Source organism: Athene noctua, chromosome 11 (assembly GCF_965140245.1).
Source record: "Athene noctua chromosome 11, bAthNoc1.hap1.1, whole genome shotgun sequence".
NCBI classification, from domain to species: domain Eukaryota; kingdom Metazoa; phylum Chordata; class Aves; order Strigiformes; family Strigidae; genus Athene; species Athene noctua.
In genome coordinates, this window is record NC_134047.1 from 10924532 (window position 1) to 10944243 (window position 19712).

At 39.9% G+C, this 19712-nt stretch overlaps 2 protein-coding genes and 1 non-coding gene across 5 annotated transcripts in view; 1 reads left to right on the forward strand and 2 right to left on the reverse strand.

Annotated features, from left to right (window-relative positions):
- The window catches only part of ATP7A (ATPase copper transporting alpha), a 32094-nt gene extending 15859 nt beyond the window's left edge, over window positions 1-16235 (reverse strand). For 2 of the 3 annotated variants that reach the window (XM_074915611.1, XM_074915609.1), the window contains exons 1-5: window positions 16187-16235; window positions 7542-7678; window positions 4281-4770; window positions 2836-3570; window positions 990-1196 (exon numbers count right to left, since the gene is read on the reverse strand). In XM_074915611.1, coding sequence (XP_074771712.1) covers window positions 990-1196; window positions 2836-3570; window positions 4281-4770; window positions 7542-7649 — 1540 coding nt within the window. In that variant the 5' untranslated portion in view covers window positions 7650-7678; window positions 16187-16235. Of the gene's footprint in view, window positions 1-989; window positions 1197-2835; window positions 3571-4280; window positions 4771-7541; window positions 7679-16092 lie in introns of all 3 variants that reach the window. The other variant, XM_074915610.1, reaches the window with a different exon arrangement.
- Window positions 16236-16912: 677 nt separating this feature from the next.
- Window positions 16913-19446, reverse strand: COX7B (cytochrome c oxidase subunit 7B). Its single transcript, XM_074915081.1, has 3 exons — window positions 19181-19446; window positions 17663-17787; window positions 16913-17112 (listed from the first exon to the last, which is right to left on the reverse strand). The coding sequence occupies exons 1-3, from the start codon at window positions 19215-19217 to the stop codon at window positions 17038-17040; spliced, it is 237 nt and encodes a 78-aa protein (XP_074771182.1). The 5' UTR covers window positions 19218-19446; the 3' UTR covers window positions 16913-17037.
- An 84-nt stretch (window positions 19447-19530) lies between these two features.
- TRNAL-CAA (transfer RNA leucine (anticodon CAA)) lies at window positions 19531-19646 on the forward strand. Its single transcript has 2 exons — window positions 19531-19568; window positions 19601-19646. It is a non-coding gene; the product is annotated as a tRNA-Leu (tRNA).
- Window positions 19647-19712: the final 66 nt, after the last annotated feature.

Consider the following 19712-nt stretch of genomic DNA (forward strand, 5'->3'; position numbering starts at 1 on the left):
AACATGATTGCAGTAACATGGCACAATAGCCATCAATTTCAATTTAATCAATTGAAATTGAGAAAGATACCATATTGTAGGTATATATAAAGAAAAACATCACCATTTTTGAAGATACACCAACAATGCAACAAACACACCTAAGTGCAGGTGTGACAGATGGAAGTATTACTCCACGAGTTGCATGTTTTTAACAGGCTAATTACAAACATTCAATCTATGATACATTAAAAGGTGATCTATTTTTACTTAAAAGAAGTTCTTCTAAAATACAGTTCTGCATATTTCCCCATCCGCATTTACCATTTCTAAAAGCTTCTTCTTCAAGAGAGAACACATATGAGAAAGGGTAGATTTAACAATGTGCAATCCTACTGTACACTAAGTGAAAAGGATTCAAGTTCATCCATTTTCTAGGTTAACTTGGAACACATCTGTCTTCATTACAATAATTAAACGCAGTTTACATTAATGGCTCTTCATTACATCACAGTCATGCAACTATTTGTTCCTGCAAATATAATCATCACAGTGACAGAAGACAGACATAGTTGTCCTGACTCACAGAGCTAAAATTAACTTATGTCTCTGTAATCCGTATTAATACTGTCTCTCTCTAATAACTCCCTACCTAATACAGGCACACATGCACCTGCCTTAAAGTTGCAGTTTTGGGTATGTCCCTCCTGTAGAAAAGATTTGGTTTAGTTTTAAAAGGATCTGTATTTGATCCCTACATTCTCTCTGGAGTGCTTCAACTCCTGCTTCTGTGAAGGCAGTCTCTAGCCAGTATGCCCACAAAGCAGCAAGAACAACACCGTTTTCATCCTATGAACCAACAGTGAGTGGACTATGTTCTCACCCACCAAACACACCAGCAATGGTACTTCTCTTGACACTTCACCCATTAAAAATGCTGTACAAAAGCTAGATGGATTTTCTGAAAGAAATGCTAAGAAATTTAACAATTGCACTGACATGTATCTTACCGTCTTCTCTTCTCAAATTTCTCTCAATGTTGGCTACACATGAAGCACATGTCATTCCTGTGACTTGGACATAGCACTTTGATATAGTCTTTGTCTCTTGTCTAGCAAGGTGGGTTGGTGACACTTTCGAGGCAGGTTCGGTTTTGTGAGATTCCAGCTGCACTTCAGGTGAAGGCTGAGCTACTGCCACAGGTAGTTCTGCCTTTGCTGAAAAGGAGATTGCAATTCATGACACTATGAATAGCCATTGCAGTGAAGTATGAGCTGGTACTACACCAGCCATAAATACGTGTTGTGGTAAATTTAGACCAAAAAATGGCAATTGTACATGCCTTGTCTATCAAATTCATCCACCTGTTTGTCAATTAAGAGTAAGCAAAAGAAAACAAGACAAAGGGTTAGGCCACTAATTAACTTACTGTTTTGTTATTGTTTTTGTTTGTTTTTCCTCATTATATTTGTCTGTTCTATTGCACGTTCTTTGTCCTCTTCTGTAGACTGTAAGCTAAACCTCAGCACTGCAACATTAAGTTGCTCTCAAACTACAGACAACTGCTTCTTACAGCAATTCAGGAGCTATGCTTATGCAGAAGCAATATAAAAGGAATTAAATGGGAGCACTTGACCATTTCTTCAGTTATCGCCATAAAATAGCTCACATACTGTATTTCTTGATTACTGAATCAAGAAATAGAGGTTCCCTGCCCCCTCAGGAAACCTCTCTTCCTATTAATGTTCACCTGTATTCTCACCATAAGTCTTCTGCATTCTACTATCCAGCCATCTGCTCCCACTGTGCAATTACTTTTAGCGTACCAGTCATCAAAGCAAGCATCTGTGCTGGTTTTGGCTGTGACAGGGTTTTTTCTTCATAGTAGCTCATATGGTGCTATCTTTCAGATCTATAACCAAACAGTGTTGGGAACACACCGGTGTTGTAGTTACTGCTGAGCAGCGCTTACACAGAGTCAGCTTTTCTGCTCCTCACCCTGCCAGCGAGGAGGCTGGGGGTGCACAAGGAGTTGGGAGGGGGCAGAGCTGGTACAGCTGATCCCAACTGCCCAAAGGGACATCCCAGACCATATGGCATCATGAAGCTCAACAGAAGCTGGGGAAGGAGGAGGAAAGGGGGCTGTTTGGAATGATGGTGTCTAGTCTTCCCAAGTAACTGTTACGCATGGTGAAACCCTGCTTTCCTGCAAATGGCTAAACATCTGCCTGTTGATGGGAAGTGATGAATTAATTCCTTCTTTTGCTTGTACGTGCAACTTCTGCTTTACCTATTAAACTATCTTTATCTCAAGCCACAAGCTTTCATTCTTTTACCCTTCTTTTCCCCATCCCACCGTGGGGGAGTGAGTGAGTGGCTGGGTGGTGCTGAGCTGACTACCAGGGTTATCTCAACAGCATCATTTTAATTTCCTTAGTGATGTCCACACTTTTCAGAATCCTGTCACTCCTGAGCCTGGTTAAACATCCCTTCACTAGTTACACCACAGGAGCCAAGTCTTTGATAATTACCTATTAAAGAAACTTCAGCACAGCAATCCATAACATTCTTCATAGCTAGCGAAGCTCAAATTCCATGCCATGAATATTATACAGTAGCAAACTGGAGCACCATTCAAACATCAGTATTTATCTGACATGTTTATGTTTCCAGGCATCTCAACCATTTTTAATTAATCTGATGTATTAAAGAAAGTGCATATTAATTATCTAACTGACAGCAAAGATATAAAGCTTCTCTTGGCAAGTACAACTGCTAAATTTCATCTTGCGTGGTACCAAATACTAAATAGAACTGCATAATCCATTTAAAATTAAAAGTTTAATATGTCATTACCTGATAAAGATGCATCAAATCCCATATCCTCTATTGAGGATCGCAAGTCTTCTGGGCATGTTTGCAGAGGGTCATACTCTATAGTCCCGTTACGATTTGAAAGAGACACACAAACAGATTTTACACCTGCCTTTTGGGATATGACTCCCTCAATGGACTGCACGCAAGAGTTGCAAGTCATTCCCTCAATATTTATCACAACAAATTGAGTAAGTGGCTGGCTAGCATCCTTCAGAGCTGGATGAGCAGACTTCAGTGGAGATGCCAGCATGGGGAAAAGTGCTACATTTTCATATTCATCGGGAAGGCTGACTTTAAATCTCTCTGGAGACACTGCCTCTATGGCTTTTCTCAGGACGTCTATGCTAATTAAGTTTGGGTTATAGTTTATAATAGCAGTTTTCTTTTCTAATGAAACTACTATACTTGTTACAGATGGGAGTGCTGATATGGTACTCTGAATATTGAGGACACATGAACTGCAGTGCATGCCATCAATTCTGAAGACAACTGTCTTTGTATCATTCACATTTGAGTTTTCCTTCAGAGCTGTCTCAGAGCCTTTGGTCTGTGTATTCTTCAACCTTTCCAGGTCCACAGTGCTGAGCTTGAGGGGTCTAGGCTGCTTTTTGACAGATGCTGTGAAACCTGCAACTTCAATTTGATGTTTTATTTCTTCTGCTGAAATTAGATGAGGGTGGTAGACAACAACAGCTTCCTGATTGTCCAGGGATACTGAAAATTAATCAATAAAAGTGTGCATTACTTCCCTAAGCATAATAAGCATGTTGCCCTAAGAGCATCAGATTTGTCAAAGCTTTCCAAGAATACTTTCAATGCTCGGAAATGTTAACTACAATGGAAAGGAGATTTAATTGGTTTGGTAAATATCAAACAATTTAATTCTTCAATCATTTTTTGTCTAGTACTACAACAGTTTTCAACTACTCAATATTTTGCTCTTGCCCCAAGCCTTTCACAAATGACATTACTATTTCTTACTAAATTTATCCTTTTATCAGGGGTCTGTGGCAATACAGATAATTTTGTCTTGCTTTTTAGACACAAACACATATATGCCAGTATTAATTTTTAATTGAACAGAAAATAAAAACTCATGTTAATTACAATACCAAAAAAAGGCATAAGGTATTAGAGATTTTTGTAACTGGTAATAAAATTATGGAACACGACTACTCCAGGCTCCCTACCAAAATACAAAGCAGACACTGAATACTGCCACAAATGTAACAGCAGCAGCCTCACCACAATTTGGGCCCCTTTCTTCACTTCTAGTCCAAATTAAACACGTAACTAAATACGTGGGACCACAAAGAGTAGCTGTCACGCTAAGCTATCTAATTTAAACCCAAGATATCTCCACAATGCCATCAGAGAACAGCATGGGTAACTTCAATTTACATAAAAATGCACTAAGGTTTTACCTTTAATCCGCTGAATTCCTTGCAATTTTCCAATCTTCCCCTCAATGGTGCTGGTGCAAGAATGACAGGTCATCCCCTCCACTTTCAGGCGCAGCACAATGCTACTTGCTTGAGACCAGCTGGAATCTTCACAAGTTCCAGGCGTTACCTCTGGTACAGAGATATTTAATTCTACTCCTGGGACCATCTGGATAATCTGCTTGCCATTTATAATGGAAGAAATGAAGGTCACCACTGCAGTTTTTTGATCAGAGGACATTTTAACATCAGTGATACCTTTGTTCTTTAGTAGTGTACTACAAATTTGTTTAGATGTTAGAGCTGACTGAGTAGGAATTGTAAGAAAAATAGTGTCAGGTAAAACAGGTTGTGGGTTTGAATCAGGCAATGTAGCATCAAATCCCATGTCATATATTGCTTCCTGCAGTGTTGCTGGAGTCTGCAGTTTTGAGTCATAAATGATGGCCGCATTCTTATCCTCTAGAGATACCTTGCAAGGGAAAAAAAAACCCAACAATTTAACTGCAATACTAAGAGATGAGAACTAATACCCTGCATGAGACTAGAAAGAGCTTTTACTTGCATATATTAGGAATACTTGTCCAGTACAACTTTATCCATCACAACTCACCTTGAAGAGTAAAGTCATACCAATAGCCACGATAAAGTAACTTCCTCATCTGTGCAACATCTTGGCTAGAAAGAACAAATTTTACCTTCCTCCGTGTTTCAGAATCTTTTACAAGTCTGTCTGGCCACTTTTACTTAAGACATCAGACAGCATCAATGCGTTCAATAAAATTTGCAGAGCCAAAGTCTCTGAACTATCATGACTAACCCAATTAAAGCCCCAAAAGCAAAACAGCCCAAAAGCAAAACAGAAAAAAATTCTAATCACATGTACAATTCTGCAGTTAGTAGCAATTACCCTTAGGCTACAAGGATGGAAGAAAACACTCTTGGAAAAAAACCTCACAGATTTAAGTAGCAGTGAAAGGAGTCCAATATTTCTAGGCATCTAACACACCGGCTGTTAACTTGCTGTGAGCAGTAAAGTGCATCAGACTTCACAGAACAAAATTCAGTTTTGAAATTTGATATATGACAAACATTAAAGCTGTTTTTTTCCCTCTCTGTATATTTTGGTGATCCAGAACAGTCCTGATTTGGTACTAACCTTTCACATCAGATGGTACAAATATCCTCAATTTAATTTGCTCCCAACTGATGATGTATTAAACACAATTACTGCAGTTTCCGAAAGGGAAAGCCGATGCCTGCCAGAGGCCCAACACATTATCATTCAATTCTATCTTTCCTCTGGGCAAACGTACAACCTGAAGACCACAGTCATGATTAAATTTGACCAGTTAAATCATTTTAAGAACGACCTTTCTTCATTGTTGTCCCAATTACAGGCTTTAGCAGCATTAGCAACATGGGCATTTATTGGTTTCATTGTAGTTGGAGGCAAAATAACCTAAATGCAGCAGTTTTGTCTGTATTATCCATCTAAAATTCATCCTCCTTGCTGATCTAATTCATATTCCCTAAACAAAATCCTGTTTTACTATTCTCGGGGATTTTTCTGAAACAAACCATCTGGCTAAATTGAAGTTCCGATACTGTAATGAGGATAATTACTATCAAATAAGTTGAAGTATGACTCTCTCCTCCTTCTCCTATATCAAATCATCTATATATTCTCAGAAATTAGCAGAAACAATAAAATGCAAGGTTGATGAGATCAAATTTTTTGCTAGAATAAGGGAGAAAGGGAAGATTCTGAAGTCAGATTATTTTGGGGTATTATTTCACAGGCTGCTTTTAGCCTTCATGCTTGCAGATGCCTAGTAATTTATCTGACCATACCATGCCACAGATGTTAAGAGCAGTATCCCTATTTCTAAAATAGTCTGTTCAGTGATCCAAGGTTTTGGTGTCAGAGCATAGCCTCATATCACATTAAAAATACATTAAAGTTGAAGGAAGATGAAAAATCTTGAGTCTTGTAAATGTTGCTGCTGTTCACCAAAATTTCCATGTGTGTACATGAACGCCTACTTCAGGCAAAAGGAAACTGTACTAACCAGTGCATCATTTGACTTTGTACAGAATGATGCCCACAAGCCCTTCAACATCAGCTAGAGGTAACAATCACATGCCCCCCAAATTACAACAGTGTTCCCTATTCTGGGAAGGAAAGTGTTCATCTAAGACATATCCACTAAAATAGAATCTATCTTTTGATGAAGCCAGGAACATACTCTTTTCTTTAAGAGTAAAATCAACCATTACAGAATTTTACAGCATGATTTCAGAACCTAGATACTAAGTAATTAAACTTTGCAACTTTCTGTTGCTGCTATTGTTAGGACTGTTCTTTCTAGCACAAATTACGTTATAAAACTAATAGGAATCTCCCAGCTTTTACATTGTTTCCATTATTAAAACAACTGTAAATTGAAGTCTTGTGTAAGAATAATCAGCTGACTCTGGAATACTCTACAGTCTGATATTTTGCCCATGATAGAAAACCACTAACAAAATATTGTTATCTCCTCTGAGCTAAGAGAAAAAAAAAAAATCAAGTCATATCAAGGAAGACTGATTAAGGGCAAACAACACAGCTCTGTTAACAGTTCAAAACTACAGTTCTGCTCTCATTTCCTCATGGATAGTATGTAGGAAAGGAAACTTCTAGTACCTGAAAGAGCTAGCAAGACTATCCTTTGTCACCTGGATTTCACAAATCACAACAAAACTACTTTATTTTTCATGGTGGGTCAACTACCACATGATTAACTGGACACCTCAAGGCTACAAATGCTTCTGAACCTCTGCAAGTGGCCTCTGTGTACTACCAGTTTGAAAGAAATGCCTGCAGGCTTACCCAGCGTAAGGGACAAGGACATCTTGGTTTTTTCACCAGTGTAAGTTCTAGGGCTTTTGCTTTATCTTATTTAAAAATTTTCTGTTCTTGCCTGTTTTTGACTTTTTTTTCCCCATTACTTCACTGAATTAACTGTAAAGCAGAAAATTACTTAGGAGTAACAGATAATGACTTAGCTCCCATTGCAGTAGAGTAAGCACTTGTTTTTCTCTTATACCAGAAATACACTAATGCACTTCCAGCATCAGCCTACCATGAAACATATTGAATATACTCTTTCCACATGTTTTCCTCCCTTGGTGCACATTTCATCATGGTTTCTCATATAAGAGCAAAGCTTTGTAAGAAACAGCAATAGCATTACTTACATTAATGTTATGGATACCATTCATCTTCCCAACATGCTGTTCAATGGTTTGGACACAGGAATTGCAGGTCATCCCTTCCACACCGATGACTATGGATTTTGCCTCCATTGTGAAGTTCTACTCAAGTCTTCTCATTGCTGTTGGCCAAAAACATTTAAGATATTTGTTCTTAAATAATTTCACAAAGATTGAAATCAAAACAGGGATTTAAAAGATGATGTACTCGGCCACATGTAACTGTAGTAGATGTCAAAATCTGAGCAAAGGTGAACAAGAAGAACTTTAGGTATTTAATCCTATGAATTTTAAAAAAGGCAAAGTGTTCAGACATGTATTATTTGATTTGTGTTACAATAGAGATCATTTAATCACATGCAGCAAGCTGTGATTCACCAATGTGTGAGACGAAACTACAGAGAGAAGCAAGTGAGAGACACCAGCTCTTGGAATGCTAGAACCATAGAGGGCAGGATGTAAGCTACAGCAGCACCAGTGATGATCATTCTTTTTCCACATTTATATCTCATACATTATCCTATGCTCACAAAACCAAGTGATACTGAAATTAGACCTAGGAAGCAAATCGAGTTTTTTCCACATTTCATTCACAGAGGTCTAATTTTTACTCCTCTGAAGATTATAATTATTTTTGCTCATAAAAACAAGCCCAGGAAAAAAATGACTGAACCTAAATGAAATTAATTTGTAGAAATAATGGCTAATGCAAAGGACTTTTTATCCAATGCATGAACTGTTAAGTAACAGAGTGAAAAAGAGGGCAAAAGAAGTGATTTACAAATTTTTTTAACCTTTTGAAAATTTGCATTATTTTTTCCACTGACAGAGAGGTTAGTGACCAGGAAAATGATGACAGGTCAACTAGTTACTGTTTGGCTTCAGTGGAAGTAACAGCAAATTTTGATGATTAACTGAACAGCTAAAATTAAGCATGTGCTTAACTCATTTTTTTACCCTAGGGACTTATCTTAGAAAACTAAATTACATTAACAATGTTTAATAAAATTAGTTTTCTTGCTCCTTGATGACATTTCAGAACTGTTCCCTGATACAGAAGGTCTGAAGGTTTCTGGTTTTGCTTTGAGACATGCTACAAATTGTGTAAGAATACAAGGATGTTTTATCATAGAAACAGGTTTACCTCACTGATGCACATAACTAAATACTGAAGCTTAATCAATAAGAAGTGGAAAATAAACCTCTGAATTAGTGAAGTTTCCAACAGATAAAATACATATTTTTCCTTTAACTGTGTTTTGTGTGAAGAGCCAGGAACACACTGCAAATTTCTGTCAGCCACTAACCTGTGGGAGAATTTATAATTTCTAGGTCAAAAAAAAGTTTGACTACGTAAACAACATGAAAGATAGTCTGAGAAGTTGATCTAAAAGATTTATTTTCCCCAGTGCCTCTCCTAAAATCCTCAAACGACCAGCTAATTCATCTAAACTGTGGCATGAACCTTCATATTCTGATAGGCACCGAGTTTTGCTCGAGCTATGCAACAAATGACTAGACAAACCAAGAATCAGTGCTCATTAATGATAAGCATGACATAAAGGAAACCTCATAGCTGTAAGGACTTTGAACACCTGTATGCAACAACGTAGAAACCTTTTTCACTGACATGTGTGGAGAGCTTGAGCAGCACTCCCACGGATCTTTAAACCTGATCAGAACCTTGAGCAATCTGCAACATCTGACTTTCCCGAAAGGGATCAAGTATTTACTCTGAATGTAACCTAAAGCGCTAATGCTTCATCCTTCCATTCCAATCATGGATAAAGTTTGGGAGCATAAGGGCTGCAAGCATAGCTCGAGACTGTCAGTGGCTGTGGGATCAGAAACAAAAGCTCCATCCTGCTCTCATCCCGTGTCTGGATGCAGCTGTGGGTGCATGCAGGACACACAGCAGCACGATGCAGTCTCAGTGCCAGGAGACAGAGGAAAGAGCTCCCACAAAGTGGGGCCTCAGGCAGCGAGAGCTTTGATTATTGCTAAGGCTGGTCGAGTAAATAGCATTAACACTTGCACTGGCGGTACTAACTGGGTGCTGCTGGCTCCAGAATATGAAGCTAGAACTGTGACAGTAAGTTACCATTACTAAAGAAGGTATCATACTATGTATGCTACAGTCAGTAGAAAACAGTAACAATAACTCATCAATAACTGCTGAGAACAGAAATAAGACAACTCTACCTGAAGAGTTATTACAGAACTCACTTCTCACCTATTCTTACAAGATCCAAAGTTATTAGAAACACACACACACACACAAGTATTTGTATGTAAATATTCACACATTACAGAAATACAGGACTGTCACCTGACACACAAGAGAATTATGCATCAGCAGAAGAGTATATTTTAAGCAAACTTCATATGGCAGGTCCTTTCTCAGGCTCATCTGCACACTCAGAGGTATAAGATATTTTTTAAAACAATAAAAAGCCACCCAAGAAAATACATGCTTTCATGTCATCATATTGAAATGTGATCCTTATTGATTACCTCAGTTCTTCCATAAGGAATGCTCAGTCCATATAGAGCAAGCAAAGAAATAATTGTACCTCCACAATCAGGGAACAGTGAATATTCCCACAAGGGTGAAGTACAAATAAAGTTTCAAAGAATACTTCACTCACAGTCTGTCTGTTTAGGGAGCACAATCAGACATACACAACTAACTAAAATGAGACACAGTAATCTTATTACAGAGTCAATCTGTCCTCTCATAAGGTTTGCATAAACTGAATTTAAAAGCATTTCAGATACATGATTAACTTTTCCAGTTGCCCTGCCCTGACAACTGCGCTGTTACTGTATTTAAAAAAAAACCAACACAACAAAAAAAAACAAAGTAAGGAAATACTTTGGCTGTGAGCTGCTACCTAAAATAATCAAAGGTTTGCAAGATGTTGCCTTGGATGAGAGTTGGGGTGCAGCTGTACCAGTCTCTAAAAGTCTGCTGAGCTCCTGACTATCTTGCCTCTTTGTTTTACGAGACTCAAGCTACAGTGCAATAATATTCAAACTAGGATACAGTGTTAAAGTCTCTTTTTTAAGTCATATGTCAAACAAACAGCAGCCATGTATGTAATACAGTGAGAACTAGTACTATTAAAGTGATTACAGTAGCCATCAGCACTGCTACCAAATGGCCACCAAAGCATTAAAAAAAAATGAACTGCTTATATATGTAAAAATAACGTTTTAAACATCTACTATAATTATAGTTTTAATGGACAAAGTATTTTCTCCATTTTCTCAGTCTGTTTCCTTGCCCTTCTGCTGTTCATTTCACATATAAACACTTCCACCATTTTTTACTCAGCCTCATGTTTTCCTACTTAAAAGGTAGCATGTGGAAAGAGAAGCAGGAATTATAAGAGTCATTCTGCCTCAGCAGCCTAATTAACTAAACAAAATTTGAAAAGTGACTTCAAATAGGGTAGATGATATTTGCAGAAGTGGAAGAAAATACTCTGACTGCAGTAACTCAGGACCACTTACAAAGCGTGTTAGAATCCTATTATGTCAATAGAAAGTCCTGTTTATGTTTCAAATGTATGCTTCATACAGACATAATCCTTCCTTTAAAATAAAACACATCATCTGCTATTTATGTTTGGAGGTAAATAACAAGTTAAAAGCAATTAAGCTTCAACCATTCTACTGCCCCAGTAAGGTATTTTTGTTGGGTTGGTGAGTTTTTTTTTCAAAGACTGCTTTCCTAGGACCAACTGATTGGGGCCTCATGGCGTTTGGCATTGTATAAACTCAGTACAGAAAATCCTTTCCTGGAAGAGATTCTAATTCAAACATGCAAAAAGCATAAAGGCATAAAAGAAAATGATTTTTTTTTTTTTTTTTTACCCCTCAGGGCTGCGGAGTAGTATGACTGAATCCAGAAGTTCCATCACAGAATTTATCTGTTGGATCAAACTGTCTCTTGTTTTTGTTCTCTGACTTTTAATTAAGAAACACTACTGGATCTAAGTGATACGTGCATTATTAACAGGTCTCTGTTGGTGGGGAAGATGACAAGGATTTTGATTTGCTTTGCTGCAAGCTGATAACAGTTTTCATACCATGTTTAAAAACAGGCTGTTCTCTAAAAAAAATGAGATGTGTACAAATCTAAAGGTAGAAAATGAGCCCTTTGTAAGCAATACTGTCTCTTCACATCAGTTACATCATACTAACACTGAATTGAGAAACAGCACATTCACAATCTCAGTTTTCTGTTCAGCCTTACTGAGATTTCTGAAGACCAAATTGTCTGGATTTCCAGTGCTCCCGATGCTTTAAAGAGATCTTGTTCTTAGAAGTAAGTATAGGGTTAATACCTAGCTGTAAGTATACACACATCCTTTTTCCTCCCCCTACAAAATGACCAGGACAAGGAGTTAAATTTAAAAGCTAATACATGCTTACATCTGAGACAGTATTCTACCATGTTATATTCTATTTAATTTCTAATGTTCTGCCTCGCTTATGAGTGCTTCCTGATAGAAATACTTTGGCTGAAACTTAAAAGAAGTATTTTTGTCATAATTTCCTCCTTCTGACAACATTAAATTAAGAAAAATGACCAAGCAGCCTGAAAAATAATTGTCACACCAATAAATTATGACTAGATGCACATAAGAGATGTACAAATATTAACAGTTTAATCCTAGTTCTCCTTATATGTGTTAATATTTTACCAAAGTTCACATGAAAATGGATGCAGAAGTCAAAAGATCTACATGAGGGTACATAGCAATCTGCGTATACTACAGTGAGTGCTTGAACTTTTAACACGCCATTTCCTCACTCTTGCCATCATCCATCACTGTATGTTTGTTTTCTCCCCCCTGTTTAAAAAAAAAGTTTGTATATATAATGCTGCATATCTACATGTGTCTATATTTATGCGCATTAGCTCAAAAGAGAACCTCACTGTACAAGGGACAGTTATGCTTCTGGCAGGATGCAGCTGAAACAATCTATGAATCTAAAACTTCTGTAGTATCTAAGAAGCTTTCTGTGTGACCAACATATATTTTATAAACTGACACTGAAGACCTCAATTATTACCACTGACTGCAAGGCAAATGACTGCTAATAAATAACTTAAAAGATTATGTCCATGATAACTTTGAATTACAAGTGAGATGCTATCTAAGTTATAGATCACACATCGTTTCAGAGAAGAATAACAGCTTTATTTTTAACCAATGCATTATTCCATCTATAAAACACCATCATCAATTAGTAAAGAATTTTTGGATTTGACAATGCAAGCAAATGGCAGCCCCCCCTCCCCTGTTTAATCTAACAGCTATGTATTCAGAATACAAGAAACCAAAAGGCTTCAGTTCAACTATTGCTGGTTTGGAACATCATCTAAAGCAGCTTCATCTTATGCTGAGCCCTGGCTTTGAACAAACTTTGTAAAAGTTTTTTGTACTTTCTACTATACTATTTACTGCTTAATACCTTTAGAAACTCCCACTTCCTATTCTTTTGTTGCTTTCACCTGTATTTTGCAGTACAAAGGCAGTAGTACTTCCGTGTTTGTATATTAACACCATCAATGAAGCAGCAGAGCCCTAGAAATAATCTGGCTCTGCAACAGTGCAGAACCAAACATGGTAGACTAGATCTGGTGGAGCAATGCTCAGTGACAGAACAGGAGGTGTACAAAGTAAAATTAAAACCACAACAGTATTTGGGAATAGGCTTAAGTCCTTGTATGCTTTTTTCAGGCTTAAAGCTTGGGTTGCATGTGTGCAAATCCAAGCATTTAGTTTTCTTGAAGAAAGTCAACTAGTGTTTCTATTAAGTGAATGACACAACAGAGAAATAATTTCTACTTCCAACAGCAATTTCTTCCTATGGTAAAAAAAATTAAAGAGTGATCCAGCACAAAATGACTGAGAAACTCAGATTCAAAGCAGGGTTTTTTGATGTGCTAACAGCAGTCTTTGCTAGTAAAATATCTGAAGCAATATAAGGTTCGATGAAATTAAAGCTAAGTCATTCACAAGCTCACACGACCAAAAAAAAAAAAAAACCAAACCCAAATATGAGCAATGCGAAAAGGAAGCTACAACACTTTTAAAAACCCAGACTCCCACTTTACCCCACAAATCACACTTGAATGCTTCTAGTAACCGAGCTAACCCAGGCATCACAGTGTAACCTGTGCACCACAAACATGCTTTGTGCCTATTCTCGGATCAGTAGGGATACGTAACTGAGAAGCACACAATGTTTCTGGCTAAGTGTACAACTTCAGTTTTCACCAGTTTTCTATATACAATTATCTTGAATTAATAGCTGCTGAAATCAGGAGGTCAAAGCTAGGCAAAAAACCCAACCAACCAACCAAAAACCCCACACAAACGCCAGAAACAGAATCTGTCAGATTTAACTACGGCCTTTGGACTTTTATTAGATTTCTAAATGGCTGAGTCCTACTTTGTAGCTCGCCTGATTTACAGCAGCAGAAACATAAATTTCTAATTAAATTAAATGGAAAAAAGGGTAACTGTCCCTAATAGTCTGCAAAGACATAAGAAAAAGAGCAAAGGACAGCATGAAACGAAAAAGCTGTATTATCTCATCCATCTCATTCTTGGGCTTTTAAGAGTCCTACAGAATCATCCAATACAAAAGAACAAGGTTTTATTATGTTCATTGACGAACAGGCATATTTGAAAGTATGACTAGATATACGAGGCTTAACCATTGAGGGAGAAGTTGCACATCTATAAGAAGTATGTCACAGACATGATACTCTAAATAGGTTGTAATTTATGTTGCTCAAGACTTAAAGAAAGTCTTGCTTCATCAGCAGATTATGTAAATTGTTCTGAGAGACTTTATTTCCATACAGGATAGATGAAAAAAACCTACACATTGAAAATACAAGTTTTATAATACTTGAGACAAATTCTCACAATTCCTTTTACTTGTTCGTGTCCTTCCACTACCTCTTCAAGTCAGATTTTGGAGAACATGAATGTTCTCCTAGAAGAATTGCAGAAAATATTAGGAACAGAATATAATTTATAAACCCTTGTTAAGTGAGCATACTAAGGCCAAGCTGGGCTCCTCATTCTTGAGCTTACTCTCAAAATACAAGGCAGAACAATGTGGAATGCATTATACAAGTGAAACAATAAGTAACAAACCAGTAAATGACATGCAGTGCTAGCTTTTACTTTCCAGGTTAACCATCTGGGAAGGAAAAAAGCTTCATGTCGCTTTCTCTACAACAAAATACACTATAATTATTAATGTCTAATCAAATGGTGTTTGTGCTCATACAGTGCACTGCAATACACACAACTAACATTACCAAACTGAAAAAGTTATTTCTTGGTCCATTTACATCCATGAATACAATTCAACAAGTATTTAAATATAGAAATGCAGTCTTTGGTGACTGTATAAAAGATTTTAAGAAACTTTACACTAGCAATAATTACGTGTCATTTCCAGAACCTAGATACAGACGGCAATAGTTAAGCTGGGTATGGTCTTGCTCATTTCCATGAGATTTTACCCCAAAGCATCATAAACAACTAGTTGCCCTCTGCCAGAATATTTACACTAGTTTTTCAATGGAAGCATTGGAAAAATGTACTTGTGCACAGAGTGGTGCCATCAAAAGGCAAAACGTTAAGTAAGATGTGTCAGAGGTAAGCAACAAGTTAAGCAGCTCAGATTTGAAAAAAGGGACCCTGGAGTAGAGGCTCAGTGACCTGTGCATTCAAATCCATAACAAGTCTTTCTCCAAAGATTACTAATAATAGAAGAGGTACTTTTTCCAGTCCATCGGTGAGTGCGCACTTACTGTACGCCAAGAAGCACCGAGATCTCACATGCCGATGTCCACTGACAAGAGCAGCCTGTTATGCTTCCTTTCAGTTCCCCCGTTTGATACTACTCAACCTGTGGGCATCGGCTGCATGCCAAAGGAATCACAGGAGTGTTTTTGTGACTCCCAGTCTGCCGAGCACTGGGAGAAAAAGAACGAAAGCAAAAGCAGTTTGCAGAGAAGCGGCAGAGCAGGAAATACCGTTTTGGCTTCAGAGCTGTGTTTTGGTGACAGAGCCCTCGTTACGTCTGTCCGCTTCTGAAACGCCGAGTCCCCTCCGTACCCACCCGCCGGTCGCCCCCCCCGGGATAGCGACACGGCGCGGTCTGCCCCGCAGCCGGGGGGGACCTCACCACCCTCCCTCGTCTTCCGAAGCGACAGACCCGCGGCCGAGCCGAAGCGGCGATTTTCGGTCTTGGAGCCCCCGCCCCCCCTGCCCCGGGCGCGGGTCGCTGAGGGACCGCCCGCTCCCGCGCTGCGCCACAGGCAGGGCGCGGCGGGACCTCCCCTCCCCCCGCGCCGAGGGGACACGTAGCGCAGCCCGGCCCCGCGTCCCGCCGCGGGAACCGCCGGGCCAAACCCCCCGCCCCGCCAGCCCGGGAGGCCGTGACAATGGCTCCGCCGGCGCCGGGCAGAGGCAGCCCCGAAGGAACCGCGTACCGGCTCCGTCTCACCGTGATCAGAGGGGAAGAGGGGCACAAACCAGGCCGTGCGGCGGCGGAGCGGCCCCGCCGGCGCCCAGGGCCGCACTCACCGGAGACTGCGGACGGCACCGGCCGCCTCCGCCAGCCCGGGGCCGCGCCTGGCACTTTGCCCCGTGCCACCACGTGACCAGGGACCGCCTCTGGCGCCGTCACGTGACACGGCCGGGGCGGCCGGTAATTAAAATCTGTGCGAGCGGAGGCGGCCATTTCATACACCCCAGCTGTGTCGAAAGGCACGATAGTGGCGTTTTCCAGCGTTCCAAACTGACCCTGAGGTTTAGAGAGCCTGCACGTGTCCCGGATCTATTGCCTAACGCGTTTTGATTACAGAAGCGTTCATCAGAAGTCACGCCTCCCTCCGCCTCAGTAAACAGCAGTGCCGGGATAGTGCCGACCTCTGGAGCATCCCCGACTCATAAAATAATTTAAGTTCTTCACAACTTTCAAAAGCCTCGGAGAGAAGCAACATATTTGCAGAGTGATTCAAGAAATAAAAATTGGGATCTCAACGTTGTCATTAGATGTTCAGCAGAAGTCAGGGTGATGGGAACATCCCAGTGATGGGAACTCTAGCGGGAATGCATGGGAGGTTCATTTAAGCCACACACCTGGCTAAATGGACAGATAGACAATGTTGTGGATCTGTTCATTATCCACTAGTGACCTTTAGAGGAACAACTGCAACTACCTAAAATATGAGTTTAACTAGTTTGAGTTTTCACTGTTTCTTGTACTTCAGCAGACACAAAGCATTGAGGAAACATGGAAGAGCCAAACAGATTTCTAGGTATGTTTATTAGACCAGGAATGCCACTGTATAAGTGGTAATTGGGGAACAAATGCCATTACACAATCATTTTTTCAGTGAGAGTTTAGACCAATTCATTATAAGCAACAACTGTTACTCCCTCCATTCTTTTGGAGTGATTCTGCCAACAGGTGACAAGCCCCACTCAATTCCAGATTGTGTAAACACCTGTAGGAGTACAAAAATCATGATTATTAACTCTGAAAACAGAAACTTTCTGACAGAGGGCTACTTCTATTATTTTCAGTTTAGATTTCCTGTACTAGAACATAACATCTCATTCATCTTCTAAGAAAGCAAGTGGAATATATTTATATCAAATAATATTTAAATATTTCAGCTTTTTATTTAAAAATATTCAGCTTTAGATAAAGAATCTGGAATATAAAACCTCATCACTATAATGTTATTTTCATCTATAAATTTTTCTGCTAAAAGCTCTACCTGTACAGCTTAGAAATCCCAATAGATAACACTTGTGTTTCTACTACATTTTAAAATCAAGCAGTGGACAGACACAGAAATTTGTGTAATAACTCAAAACCAAAATATGAACTAAGACAACTTTGATCTCTATTGCATTACTAGTCACTTATATAAAAAGCTTCTAAATTCTGACCACCTAAGTTATTTCAAACAAGTAAACCCTTCTGAAACTTAATATCTTTCAAGTTTACAGCCATACTCACAACAGTGGTGAAAAAAAATGATGACTTACATATGTCCAGACAGCAGTAAAAACTGTGGCTCCACCAAGGAGTACCAGGTTTCCATATTTATCATGGAAGTTAGGCTCATATTTGCGATGCGCTTGTCTTACTGCACTGCGCTGAATGCCACGAGCTAATGAATGTTATAAAGAGGATTAGAAATCTAGAAATCAACTAAAATATACTGTCAAACCATTCACAATTCTCATATCCCACCAACAGAAGGGCAAGGATGAGCATTAAAAGACTTTTAAGAAAAGCTGAAAAAAAATTAATGTTTTGGACTGAGAGCCCTGGAATGATTCCAAAACATAGGATGTATACAAAGCCCTGCATTTTGTTTCAGTTCTCCCAGTCTCTCTCTAGAAAGTTATTCCTGAAAGCTAATTCTAATAAGAAAATCCTCTAAGTCACCTTTTGCATTAATATGTTTTCTTTGGGCCCTCAGTGCGGAAGTTCAAGTACACTTTTAAGTATTAGTATTTTGTTTTATTATTTTGTTTTCTACATAAAAGTTTCAGATTTCTGTATGTAAATATATTGTCAGTATGTACACCTAATATAAGCATTTTCAGGACGAAACTTGCCATCAGATTAAGGGGTTGAAGATAGCAGCTATGGGTAACATCTTTCTCATTCCTTCAAGATTTCTGAAGGGAGGAGAGGGAGGTGAAGAAGGAAGTGGAAATAACTGTGGGCCTTTGACCAAGATATACAGGAGGGTATCTTCAGATGACAGAGTGTATTACATACATTATAGAAGTACACTATAAAAGGTACACTTAGTAAGAAGAAGACAGAGTGAAGAATCAAACCACCAGCTTCGAAACACAGAGACTGTATAGTAGTTGTGTACAAAGCCTTTGGTGAGATCTGTGCATAAGCATTACAAAATATCATCTTTTAGTTCCAGGTCAATGGTTCACGTTTACCCAAACAAGACGGTAATACCCATGATACTACTACATCCCTAGCATGCTCTGTGAGGCTGCACGGTTTTTTTAAACAGAAAAACGGAAGCTCGAATATCTACTAAGAGAAACACGACTAAGCGCGTTTGTTTTAGGGGCATGCACACAGGGCCAAGCATATCACGAACCAGGACCAGATTTGAGAGGATCTGGTTAATCCCTGGGGAGTCTGTCACTGAGGAGATAACTTTACCCTTGAGTTTAAGGGCTGATCATTGACTACACCTTCCCACCTCAGGTTAGAAGACCTGGATATGCCTTTAGTTACTATCAAGGAGCAAAAACAATCAGGAAGGGAACCCAAGGTCAGCTCGAGTAAAAGGAACTAGGTGGCAAGAGGCAGAAAAAAGGAAAGAAAAAACAAGCAGCAAAGTAAGGACGACGAGCGAACCGTCCGCAGCCCCTCAGCTGCCCTCACGACCCTCCCGCGGGAACCAAGCGAGCGCAGGGACTGCTCTGGTACAGTCCTCGCAGGGAGGGCAAGGAACCGGGGGGAGGCCCCCTGACGAAACCCCCCAGCACTCCCATACTCCCGAGAGCCTCCTCCTTGCTTACCCGTTAGGTTTAGAGCAGCCCTAGCCACAGGGAGCATGCTGACAGGCGGAGCAGGACCCTACCGCCGGCAGGACGCGGGTACCCTTGGCGAGTGGTGAAAAACAAAATGGTCGCGCCGGAAGTCGCCAAGGCGCCGCGCCACTGAGCGGAGCCCTGTGGGTAATGCAGGGGCGCGGGGAAGGTCCCTGCTCGCTGCTCTTGAGCGAGAGAAACTCCGGAGCTGGGACAGAGAAGACGGGAGCTCCTCTCCGGTGTACGGGCTCGGGAGCGGTCCCCGCACGGCGATCGGAGAGCGGGCGCGGCCGTGGGAAAAGCGTTAAGGACGTCCCGGAGGAGGCTGCACTTGCAGTGTCAGGATGGCCGAGTGGTCTAAGGCGCCAGACTCAAGGCGTTCAGCGCCTTCCCGCGGCGGGTTGGGTATTCTGGTCTCCGTATGGAGGCGTGGGTTCGAATCCCACTTCTGACACCACTTTTGTTTTTTCTTTTTCCTTCCCTCTCATTCTGTGTTAATTCAAATTTATAAAAGGACCGG